General features: G+C 47.1%; 1 protein-coding gene across 7 annotated transcripts in view; it reads left to right on the plus strand.

The window, feature by feature from the left end:
- TBX4 (T-box transcription factor 4) overlaps positions 1-12,765 on the plus strand; it is a 50,293-nt gene that overhangs the window by 22,888 nt on the left and 14,640 nt on the right. For all 7 annotated transcript variants that reach the window (XM_054085164.1, XM_054085168.1, XM_054085166.1 and 4 more), the window contains 2 exons: positions 2,107-2,226; positions 4,001-4,148. In XM_054085164.1, the coding sequence (XP_053941139.1) occupies positions 2,107-2,226; positions 4,001-4,148 (268 nt within the window). The remainder of the gene's footprint in view (positions 1-2,106; positions 2,227-4,000; positions 4,149-12,765) is intronic.

The raw sequence follows: 12,765 nt of genomic DNA on the forward strand, positions 1-12,765 counted from the left end.
TGTGGAGAGTTGGCAAACTTGGTTGTAGCTGGGTCTCTCGACTGCCGAGTACAATGCTACCACTGCGAGATACCGAGCGGTTTGCAAGTTAAGCAACACCTTCAATCAGATGTGTGTCCCCATTTGTTATCCTTAAAGAATTTCAGCTGTATATATTATAGTAGTACTTTGGCTCTTTGTATTTATTTTAGAGGGCTATACTAAAGAACATTATAAACTGAGGCATGTCCATGCTATATGAACTCCATATGCTGAAGCTTAATTTTAAATGCCATTAAAAAAGCACTTAACATTTACAATATATCAGTCCGGCTACTTTAGCAGCTTGGATGTACTACAGTAAATTAAATGATCGAGAAAAAAAAAAGAAATTCAGAAGCTAGATGTTATAAAATTCCCTGATGCAGGACATTTGCTTTGTACACACAGTAACTGTCAGATTGTGTCCATCTCATTTCTAGTTTTTAGTAAGTTTCTCCCCTTTTTTTAGTTTCATTTTTGAAACGTCATTTTAATACCTAATTTTAAAAAATAAATCTTGGCATTCAGGTAGGATTCCTTATGCAATTTTTTTTTCAACGTGTGAATTGGGCTATGCATTCGCAAATTGAAACGTCCCACTGTATTTATCCAGGTGCTTACCTGTAGGAGGACAAGGTTAAGAGGAGTGCAGAGTTTATGAATGAAAATCAAATACGGACATTGGTAAACCGCCCCTTTTTAGTCCCGGCTAATTACATGGTAAACATCTGGAATTTATGCAGGGTGGTTAAAAGAGTCAATTGAAATGATTTCGAACAGGGCCCATTTTGTTACCTCCTCCCCAAGCAGCGACAAAATGGTGCAGCAGAGCTGGGCCAGCGCGGTCGGGCGCGGGGGCAAAGTGGCCTGGATGTCCCATGGAGAAATGATATGAGAATTGGGGCCGTTATTAATTAGGGTAATTAGAATAACCCTAGGATGTAGCAATTCTCATCCTCCGTCCCCTTGCTCTGGTGGAAAGGAGGATTTTCTGTTCTGGCGAGTTGCTTGAAGGCTGTGGTGAACCAGCTTGCCCAACGGACTTAGCTTTTTTACTGGGGTAGGAAGAGGTTGGGAAGATTGAGCCAAGAAAACAGTTACTCTGAGGATATAAAATGCCCGATCCTACAAATCCTGGCTCCTGATGCAGTCTTGAGGGCTTGGGAAGCCCATGGCAGTGCCCATATCCACCAGGGCTCTATCCTTTAGACTGTGAGACCAGACCGTGATGGTATGTGCTGTTTTCATGCTGATAGCTTTAAAAAATAATTCTTTAATATCGCAAAGATTCTTTAGATGTGTAACATAGCCATAAGTGTTCTTTAATGCTGCACTGGTTTACGCAACGTTCCCTGTTTGGTGTTGATTGCTACGTGTCCACTAAAGTCGATGGTAGATCGGTGGGACGGGTACATTTTCAGTGTGGAGCCCTTCAGTGCTCCTGGCTGGAGCAAGGTTTAATGGGTATGCTCTGAATCTGGGAAATTCGGAAAGACCAGAGGAGCAGCAGTGCACCACTGCAGGGTTTAACCCTTAATCTCCCCCTAGGCTTTACTGATCCTCAGGTTTCAGTCTGCTGAAGTTCAGCAACTGCGTAGGACTTGGTGTCATGGAAATTGGGAGTGTGTGGATGAGAAAGCTGCACATGCTTAGTTTCTTACGAAGTGTAGTCAGCTCTCATGCCTTTTTAGGGACTTTCATGACAATAAGAAATCTGCATTTTTTGAGATTTCCCTAAGCCACGTGGAGCCTCCTGGAGTAGCGAGGGCTCCCTGCCCACACCTCCCATAAGAAGGGATGTGTTGATGCTCCCCGTATCCCTCTACCACCCATGCATGACTCCCTTCTACATACCCTTATTCATATTTTTGTCCCATTTTTGCACCAGGCTTTTGCAGCCCATGCTTTGTAAAAAGAGTGATTCATTCAGGCTATGTATGAGCAGCAATAACGTTTTGTAGCTCGTTTGTCGTAGCGTGAATTCATCACATGCTAGATCTGCCTTTTGGGGTGCTGCTCCAATTTTCCATCAGCTCCAGCGCTGCTCCAGGCTTGCTAACATGTTAACCTTTTGCTTTTCCTAAGGAGGATGTTTCCTAGTTACAAGGTTAAAGTGACCGGAATGAATCCCAAGACCAAGTACATCTTGTTGATCGACATCGTCCCTGCTGATGACCACCGGTATAAGTTCTGCGACAATAAATGGTAAGAGAACACTTATTTTTGCCTTTTTTTCCATAAGAAAATTGTAATTGGATCCACCGTTTACTGTGCAAACTCAGAAACCAACACACATACATTCCCACGGGAAGGATGCCAACATCCTAGAGCTCTCTTTAGTGGAGCTGTAGTAGATACAAGAGCCAAAAGCTGGAAGTTGAAAACAGACAAATACAAAATAAAACATTCTTAACAGGCGGGGGGATTAACTGCTGGAACAAACTGCTAATGAAGGTGGTGGATTGTCCATTTCCAAAGTGCTCAGGACTGGATGTCTTCTCAAAGGAGATGCTTTAGGCCAAGCATAGGTTAACCGGCCATGTGCAGGTGTAAGAGGGTAAAGCATAGACTGCATTGTACCAGAGGGTGGAGCAGATGATCTAACGCTCCATTTTGGCTTTAAAAAGTAGGTATCTAGGTTAGTCGAGAAATTTTTTTAATTCCTTTCTTCTACTATAGTATTTTGCTTTTAGGAGATCGGCTATAAAGCAAAACATGGGGTGGTGTACTCAAAGCCATGGTTCAGCCACACGGATCTGGCAATCAAAAGGAGCAGGAATTCCTGCTATCGCAGTCCAATGCCAGATCCGTCCGACCATTTTTTTTCTTTTAATTAATTCTTCCTCTTGAGTTTCTTTCTCTTCTGTTATTCTTCCCTTCACTGTGCCTTTGATGGTAAAGTTACTTACCCAAGAGGCAGCAAGGACTTTTGTTTTCTGATGAAGGAAGCATGTTGTGTTCTCTTTTGATGTTTATCCCCAAGCATGCCTGGCAGTGTCCCTCACTGTGACTATTTTCTTGTGCTTTCCAAAACCCAAGCCTTTCCACTGAGTGCTGCCTGGTGAAAAGACGAGCTATGGAAAATCTCATAGTCATCTAAATGGGAGTGAGCCTGGTGACATCCTATAAAACAGTAATAATTTACTGGTGTATTAGGACTGCTCTAGTTTTAAAAAATCCCTTTTCCATTCGCTTTTGTCCTGGAGTGCCTCTGGGTAAGAGGAGTGGATCGAGGGCCTCTATGGCATGGTGGCCGCTTGGTGTTTTAAACATTAATCCCTAGATGATGGATAGTTGTTTAATTTAGCTTATGCCAGCCCTAGAGCTGTTTTTCCTTTTCCTTTTATTGCTGCTGGAAAGTCTCTGTTGGTTTTGGTAATGTTGCTCTCATTGGTGTTTTATAAGAGGAGAACAATGTGCAGTAATGGAGGAGTTGTCATTAAGCGGTGTCTCATGGCTAAGTCTTGTGTCCATGAGAGTTGGTGTTGGTGTGGGGGCAAGGGGAGATGGCAGAAGGGCAGCACGGAGCTCTGGAGTGGGGAGCAGCCCCTTCCCACGGTGCTGCTGCCTGACCAGGGACTGTGGGAGCCCTCCCTGGCTACAGAGGCTGTGCATCCATGGTGGTACCCACTCCTGCCCTTGGGTAACTTCTCCTGGGGAAGTGTGTGAGATCATCTCCCCTTCTAGAATGTCTTTGAAGGCCAAAAACCAAGGTGAGATTTCCTCCTTGAAAACACTGCCCCCAAGGACGTGCCGTGCGGGAGCAGAGACGAGGTTACTCTGCCAGCCTCCGATGCTGAACCAAGAAGCCTCGAAACCCCGCATGTAGCAAGAGCCTCTCCAAGCCTTCATTGCCCCAGCATGACCCCCAGGGCTTGTGGGAGGGCTGCTGAGCTGAGTCCAGGGACAAAATGCTCTCCTACGTTGGGGCTGGTGAGTGCTGCTGAGGTGATGCAATCTGTAACCGCTGTGTTTGCAGGATGGTGGCTGGGAAGGCAGAGCCGGCCATGCCGGGGCGGCTGTACGTTCATCCCGACTCACCGGCCACAGGAGCACACTGGATGCGGCAGCTGGTGTCCTTTCAGAAGCTAAAACTCACCAACAACCACCTGGATCCCTTTGGACACGTAAGAGAGATGTTCTGCAAGGGGTTTGGTCAGAGGTGGGCCTGTGATGCTGAATTTGTGTCTGGGCTGTGATGCTATTTGGAATGTTGGAGTTAATGTCATAGCGAGGGGTCACTTTTATTTTGTGCTGCCCATGCAGCTGGCTGGGGAGTGGATAATGCTGAGGGAGGGGGGCTGTCGTTGCTTCGTGTGTGCTTGCCTGGTCTTGGAAACACAGCTTCTGACTTGCTCAGTCGTTGCCTGCCGGATGCCACCGACCTTCTATTTTCTGCCCAGGAACTTTCCAGGTAGCGCTGTGGGTTCTGTAGCCCGGCTGCTGCTGTGCGCTGTGCATACAGCTCACTGAAACACATTGCATAAACTCAGTATTTTCCAAGCCAGGCTTTGGCAGCACTATAAACGATGAAGTATTTTGTTTGGAAAACCTTAATTCGTGTGTGTTGCAAATGCAGAAGTGGGTAGTACACAGTTATCTACTACAGTGCATTTAATATCTCATCACAAGGGCCCTTCTAACCTGACAGGCAAAGTAGTGCTTGTAAAAATACAGACTTGTCTGGTTTGCACAGTCCGAGCTGGAAGTCACGTAAAAATAAACAAACCTTGCTGGCTGGAGGAAGGAAAGACAGAGTTTAAAATCCTTTTAGGTTTAGTGCTGTCAGCTACTACTACTACTACTACAGGTAAGAGAATCTACTTTATATCATCAAATGTGTTTTCTAACCTGCCAGTCTTATAAGCAGCAGCGGTTTAAAGGTGAGGGGGGCTGTGAAAAGGTCCCAAAGAAAGATGCAGAGTGCGAAGGGGTGTATCTGTCTTGCTCAAAATCATCATGCATCAAGCCTCTAAAGAACAGGTTTTCACGTGCAGTTAATTGTCCTGGTGGCACCTAAAGTCGTATAGAAAGTGTGATTCTGACACAGCAGAATCAGGTGGAGCTTTATGGGGTTAACTCGGGAGGTGGGATGACCCTATCAGCTTAGAACACTCTTAAAAATCCGGATTTTTTTGCCGTGTTTGTAATATGCTGCAAATTTTGCACTTCAAATAGCAAGCGTGCCGATCCTGCGTGTCGCTGCCGCGGCAGAGCCGGGCTCTGGCAGGGTGACACCGTGATAACCCAGCCCTGCGAGGAGCCGTCAGCAGTGCCGGGAACTGACCCTCTTCCCCAACCTAGTGACCCCAATGAAACATGTGTGAACTTCAAAGACTAATCAGGGCCTTTTAATGCTGATGTCATTAATCACAGGCGCTCTCTCCCCTTCACTCTTCTTTAAGGGAGAAAGCACCACGGAAATGAAAACAACTGTGTTAAGGGCTGCACAGTAAAAATTACATAAAAGCCCCAAAAGCCGGTGTTTCGGTGTCAGCAGCTGTTCCAGCCTGCTTGCTTTGCACGTGGCATTTTTTTTACTCCTGTGTTTTTCTCTTAGTTAACTGTGTAGCTTAATATATGACTGTTTATGTTGTAAAATGTAAATCATAAAACATACAGGATGTTCGATGTGGCCGTAAACCAAACAGGATTTGCAGCGTTGGTTTTGTAACTTTAAATGTTTGCTTTTCCTGACTTTGTCATTTTTTTTTAACTGCAATTTTAACAGGGAAGATTCTCTCCCCTGCTTTAACAAACAGCCTGTTTGTCATCCCACAGAGCTTCCCTAGTGACACAAGGGGACTCCGGGTTGCGTTTTGGGGCCATCCCTGCAGCAGGATGCAGTGGATGTGTTCCGAATGAGCCTTGCTTGGTCCCCTCATGCCGTGCGAGCTGTTCTGCCTCATACACAGCCCAGCACCTTATGCTGCTGGGAAAATGCCTGGAATAACCTGTTTTAAATGCCTCGCTGTGCAGTTTAGGCTTGGAACAACCTGCCTGGCTAAATGGGATTTAGCCTCTTCTCAGGCAGTTCCCTGTTAAGCTTCTGAATTAATCATCTTCTTTAGAGAGGTGGTACTCCACTTTTTGCTGTAGTCATGGAGAGACCCAGACTCCGTAGCGGGAGAGTGTGAATTTTCCTGGCAGCTCATCCTGCGAGCTGTTCTGCTGCTCTTGCGCGGGCGGCGTGCGTCCCTGAGACCGGCAGTGCCTGCGAGGGGTCTGCCTGGCGTGGCACAGTCCTCCCAGCTCTGCCCGCGGCTCTCCAGCGAAGCCATTGCATTATGAATAATAACAGCTTCTCATTTCTAGGAATTCGTTCCCAGCGATTGCAAACGGTCTCTTAAAGCTCCCTAAGAAAAACAAGTCAGAAAACCCACAGGGTTTGTTTGCCTTTTCGTGCTCCAGTGAAGGCTGCCTGCCTGTCATTTCCTTTTGTATTTGATTTTCTCCAAACCTCAAAACCATGTGGAGTGATGATTGCTGCAGGCTGCTGCTGGTGCGTTTTTTGGTCTGTGGGCAGCTGCCCAGCCAGAGCGATGCTGGCTGCCCCCCGCGGGCACCCCTGCCTGCTGTGGGCACACGCAGGTGTCGTGATGCCGGGCTCCCTGCCTGGCTCGCACCGTCTTGGGCTCCGGTGTGCGTGGCATCCCAAAACCCTGCAGAGCCCAGCCCTGCTGGCAGCTCTTTGCTGCATGTGAGTGATCCCCTGCAGCCCCTGCTGTGCTCCGATGCGTGACATTCAGACAGAAACCGCTTGCTCTTTGCGGGCAGGAAGGGTGATGATATCTTTGTGCTAAATATTCCTTTGCTGGATTTTTTTTTGGTAGATGCTATTTTGGTGAAAAAAAGGCAAAGAAGTTCTTCCAGCTTCCCTGCCGGTTAATGTTGAGCATCAGGCTTGAGCGCACGTGGTGTTATGGGATTCTTGCAAGAAGGTCTTGGTGGATTTTATGGGCTCAGGATCGCAGACGCAGCTGGAGCAGAGCAAGCTGCTGTGCTCCATCCCTGTCCCCAGATGCTGTGCATGGCGTGGAGGGGACACAAGTTTGAAGGGTAAAAGCATCAGGATGTGGGGCACAGCTCCTCTGAGCGTAGCTCCTGGGCACCTGGGGTCTCACCTGAAATACAGGCAGGCAGAAATTTCACATTATTTCAATGTATTCATTGAAAAGTGAATCTACGCCCTGACTGTGTGCTCTAATAGCTGCTTAACGTCAGGGACAAGTCGCCTCACGGAGTTCATAAAGAGAAGTGTAGGTACATTTGAGGCTTAAAATAAGTAAGTTAAACAGCTTAATTAATAAGCCAAGGGGCTGAAGCCCTTGCTGTAATCCATGGAAGCAGATTGAAGATTATTTACTGTGCTGGCGGGAGGAGATGCCTTTCAGGCGGTGCTGGAAAGCCTCTCTTTCTGACACCCGGCCACCAACCATTCCTCTTCAGTCTCAAAAAGCTCAGTCCTGCTTCTCCTACTGGCCAGCTATCTATTGCGATAAATTATTATTTACAGTCAGAAACATGGGAGGCATTTTTCAATGCAGACAAATAAAAAAAATGCAGATTTTATATACGAAGAAATTAAATGCAGAGCTCTGTAATCCGCCTGCAAACCCCTCTGGTCAAGCAGGTTTTGTGGCAGGTAAGCCTGTGCCCAACTCACGCATCACGGTCTGAAAATGTGGGCTGTATATTTTCCTCTTGGGGGATTTTTTAACTGTGAAAGGCTTCTTTCACACCAGTCTTAACAACTGAGAAATGCTCATGTTGAGCATGGATTAAGAAATCAGCAGTCACTGCAGCGTTTAGCTATGGCGAGATCTCTCTGATCCTAAAGAAAGCACTGTAAGCCATCTATGCTTAGAGTAAAATCTTAATTTATGTATTTTCAAATCTTTACATGCAGAGATAATCAGCCTGATAGAGCCTCAGATTTACGTGGCGCTGGTGAGTGACAGAGTTAGTGATTCTGGCAGAGCCAGTGCTTCGCTTTCTAATGCCACGAGAATAATAGGCAGCTGCACGTACTCTGTCTTCAAAGACACCCTCTTCAGTGCGAATAAGCTGTGCGAGGGTGGCGCATCCCTTCCCCATTCCCACTGTACTCCGCCTGACATGCGCCTAGCTCTGTTTTCTGGATGACAAATGGGAATGATGCCTTTATCACGAACCAGGTTATATCATTGCAGGTGCTCACAGCCGTAGGTGATGCACCAAAATAGCCTCTCCTTTGGAAAGGACAATGTAACACCCGTGTTTGTTCCGGGAGGTTAGTTCAGGGCACGTGGGGAAATACTGGGTGAGTCCTGGCAAGTATCTCAGCAGTGATAAATGCTCATGAATGGAATTCCACTTTCCTCAGAGGTTTCAAGTATGTAAACAGCGAGGTGGAGGGCGCCCGTGAGACGGTCCTTATGGTCAGAGAGCTGTGCAGGCAGCTCCTGCTCCCAGCCCAGCAGGTGAAGGATGCTCAGGGGGGGTGTGAAGCTGCTGAAGGGGCATGAAGAGAGGGTTGCTGAGGGGCTTCAGCTCAGACTGGCAGTGAGATTATTCTCCTACGTGGCTCGTTTCAGTTACTCAGGCTTTTTTGTTATTTCCCTGCTCGGGCTTTTCCTCATCTCCTGGCTCAAGGTATTGTTTAAGCTGCTGGGGCTGCTCTTGGAAGGAAAACCCATCTCTTTTCTTTTTGGTTTGCAGTGCTGAGCACGAGTGCCTGCGTTAGGGCAATAGCGCAGATAGCGGTAATAACCCCACGGCTGCAGGTGCTGCAGGAGCAGCAGGCAGAGCTGGCCAGGGAAGGGCTGCTGCTCCCATGGGATTTTGTGGGGGCCACCTGCTGATGGTACCTGATAACGTACAGAAAGGTACTTCGTGTACCTTGAGAGGTGGTGAAGCCAAGCAGCAAGGGCTAAGTAATATCCTTAAACACAAGGGCTGCTGCAAAGAAGCAGAGGATGTTAATTAGGGCTGATTTTAATTTGGTCTTACACTGTACCTGACAGCTAAGGGGAACACGAGGATGCCTTTCAGGCAGTGGTGAGATGAATAGCCATGAAAAGTGCCAGCTTTTGGTCCGGCGTCAGGGAAGGCTGTGGGTCAGTGGCTCCTGGAGGTGTCTCCAAAGACATGCTGGCAGTGCAGGAGTCCAGCTTTGCTAGGATCTTTCTCCTGAGGACCTTTGGAATAGGATTTAGAGTATCCAGAGGAGTTGACAATGAGCTGGATGGCAGCTCCGAGGGAAGCCCGTCTCACAAGCTGCAATATATCTGGAAAAAATCTCTGCCTTGGTCTCAAGTCCCCTTTCCCCCCGATTTTAGGCAGGAATGCTCAGGAGCCACTTAAGGCCAACACTTATAGGCATGGAGTAACACCAGAAAACAGCAGAGAAGGAGAAGCACATCACATCACAGGTTTCTACTTTTATTGTTGCTGTTGTTAACAACACCATTGAAACTCAACCTCTGCCACAGGAACCAACTTTTCCCGTGGGATTCTGCAACCAGGCCAGCTTGGAAAGGGTGATAGCATCTCATCAGTATTTCTGGCAGTCTTCAGGTGGGACCAGATTAGTTGGAAAATATTTTCTTTTTTTTACAGAATGTATAAAGATATTTCTGAGGAGAAAAAAAATAGACAATAAAGGAAGATTAGAAGTGGAGATTGTGACAAATAACAGTAGAGATTTGATTTTAATCTCCACCCAACACATTATTGCCGAGCTTGGTTATGTTAATACCTTGTACCTGGTTTGCTCCTTGGCTGCTGAGATGCTTTTTAATTGCCATAATGGACTTCATCTACTTTTAAAGTGTGGGATTATTTTAGTTTCTGAGATGAAACCTACTGAGGTTTAAAGCTACAGGATATCTATCTGTCAGATTTTAGTGATATTCCTGTTTTTCTTGACCCAAATAATCTATTTGCTGTTTTACTCTTTCAAGCTGATGAGTTTGTCAGTTGTTTCCACATTTATTGTTTGCACACTTGCTTTTATTTGATTATCACTGAATGCCTTAATTTTTCCCCTTGTCTTGGGGTTTCGCTCTTATTTTCTATTAATTCAGTTTTAGTGTTTTCCTGTCTCGCTCGTCAGGCACACTGAGGCACTTTAATTAGCTTGATGTCCTAGTAGGTTCATAGTCTCGTTTGGGTTGGAAAAGATCTTTAAGTGTGTCAAGTCCAACCCTTAACTTCACACTGCCAATTTCCCCTATAAACCGTGTCCCTGAGCACCACATCTCCCCATCTTTGAAACACCTCCAGGGATGGTGACTCAACCGCTTCCCTGGGCAGCCTCTGCCAGTGCTTGAAAACCCTTTTGGTGAAGAAATTTTTCCTAATCCAGTCTAAACCTCTCCTGGCTCAGCTTGAGACCGTTTGCTCTCATCCTAGCGCTTGTTCCTTAGGAGGAGAGACTGGCACGCGCCTCACCGCAGCCTCCTTTCCAGGAGCTGCAGAGAGCCATGAGGTCTCCGCTCGGCCTCCTCTTCTCCAGACTAAACAGCTCTGTCACGTTCTCCGGACGCGTTCCAGCCCCTCAATGTCTTTCTTGTAGCGAGGGGCCCAAAGCCGAGCCCGGGGTTCGAGGTGCGGCCTCCCCAGCGCTGGGTACAGGGGGATGATCCCTTCCCGCCTCCTGCTGCCCACACTATTCCTGATCCCAGCCGGGATGCCGTGGGCCTTCTTGGCCGCTGCTGGCTGGTGTTCAGCCAGCTGGGAACCAGCACCCTGAGGCCTTTCCCTCCAGGCGGCGTTCCCCAAGCCTGAGGCTTTGCATGGGGTTGTTGTAACCAAAGCGCAGGACCCGGCCCTGAGCCTTGCGAACGCCCCTCAAGCGGCCTCAGCCTGTCCCGATCCCTCTGCAGAGCCTTCCTTCCCTCGGGCAGAGCAGCGCTCCCACACTGCTCGTTGGCATCTGTGAACGGAGGGTGTACCCCATCCTCTTGTCTTGATAAAGACAGAACTTTAAGAACGGGTCCCAAGCAACATTATGGGGTTTATTTAGGTACGTTTCTTGTTTGTTTGCTTTATAGCGTGTGACCAGGCATTTTCCTTGCCGGGCACTGGGGTGAGGTTCGTGTGCTGCCTCAGCCTCGATGCAGCTCTGGGGGATGCAGCTCCCTGGCAAAGCCCTGTCTGGTGGGAAAAGACACGGCCGTGCTGCCCACCCCCATGTGTCCTCACTTAAAGCAGTGTTGTAGCATCTCTGGAGCAAGACAGCAGCTTCACAGACTTACTTTCAGACAAAAATTTCTTTTTCATATAAGATTTATTTGATATATATGTATGGTTTCTTATATATATGTATATTTATAGAGTTTAATATATATATATGATTTCTTTCATATATATATATATATATAAGAAATTCCTATGTGTGTGTATGTATCTCCTGTTACTAAGCTAGTTTTTTTGTCAGTCCATTTAAAACTTGGAAAAAAACCCTTTTGCCCAGCCCTAAACTTGAAGAGTTTTTCTTAGAGCATCACTAAATCTGCTGAAAAAACAGAGATAAAAAGGTTGTTTTCTTTTTATTTTTTTTTAAATCATCCATTTTAGGAAATGTCTCACAGCTGACCTGAGAAATAGAGGTGCCCAAAACAATTATAAAACTTGATATGAAGTTTTTCTCATCTGTTTTGTTCTTGCAAAGAAAAGAACGGAGCGGAGCTGTGTGCTGGTGTGTGTTTCCCAGGGATGGAGGGATCCGAGTGTGCAATTTAAATAGCTGAGTAAGAAACAACCGGTGGAGTTCAGGGCTGAAAAGAAGATTTACATCTCTTGTGTTAAATCTTTTTATTGGTACATTACTGGTTTATATAAGGCAAATGCTGTGGATTTTAGTAGCGTTTAACTAGAATCAGATCCTGAAATCATCTTCGAGTCTTGGGTGGGGAGCTGGGCTGGAGAAGGGCAAGTGAATGTGTCAGGGTGTGCCAAAGACCTTCTGTGTGCGCAGGTGATGAGCGGCCGCGCAGCAGCCTTGGGGGGTGCAGCAGGTGTTTAGGATGGCAGAGCAGGGGATGTCCCAGGGTCACAGCCCCGGGTCCACCTTGTCCTGTCCATCCAGAAGGACATACTCGTGAGCTGGTGTGGAAGGAGAAGTTCTGTCCACACCAAAGCTCTCTTGAGCGTCCAGGAAATACTACCATGAATTTCAGCTGACATTAGATGAAAAAGGACTGAGAAAAAACTCATAAAATAAGAAAAAAATATCCCAGCGTTGGCCTTCTCATAAGGAACAATTTGTCTGAGCTCATGTTGAACCTTTTCCCAGGATTTTCCAGCCTTTCTTTTTTTCCCCCATTGTGCAGATTGCCAGGACAAGCATGTGGGTTCGGGAGCCTTCTCCTCGAGGAGCCCAGCGCCAGGGCTGGGGCTGCCTGGAAGGTGGCTGTTCCCACTGTTCGGGGCTCCTGCGGCACAGCCCTGCCCTGCGCAGCCCTGCCCGGCAGCCGGGCTTTAAGCAGAGCAAGGTGAATTGCTTCCTGGAGGTGACTGATAATAAATAGGATGAGCTTTGGTTGATTTTAGAGCTAACTTTTCATCTGTTGTAGAAGTCATCTGAGTATGGTGTTTTATTTGGTTGAACTTGGTGGTTTGAAAGGTCTTTTCTGACCTAAATGCTTCTATGATTTTAACTGCTGGCTTTGGGGCAACGTAAGCTCCTGAGGTGGCTGCAACGAGGGCAGCAGTCCCGGGGCAGTGGCACTGCGCTCCCACCGTCGTCCCTGGACCTGT

Source organism: Cuculus canorus, chromosome 20 (assembly GCF_017976375.1).
Source record: "Cuculus canorus isolate bCucCan1 chromosome 20, bCucCan1.pri, whole genome shotgun sequence".
In the NCBI taxonomy this organism is placed as follows: Eukaryota; Metazoa; Chordata; class Aves; order Cuculiformes; family Cuculidae; genus Cuculus; species Cuculus canorus.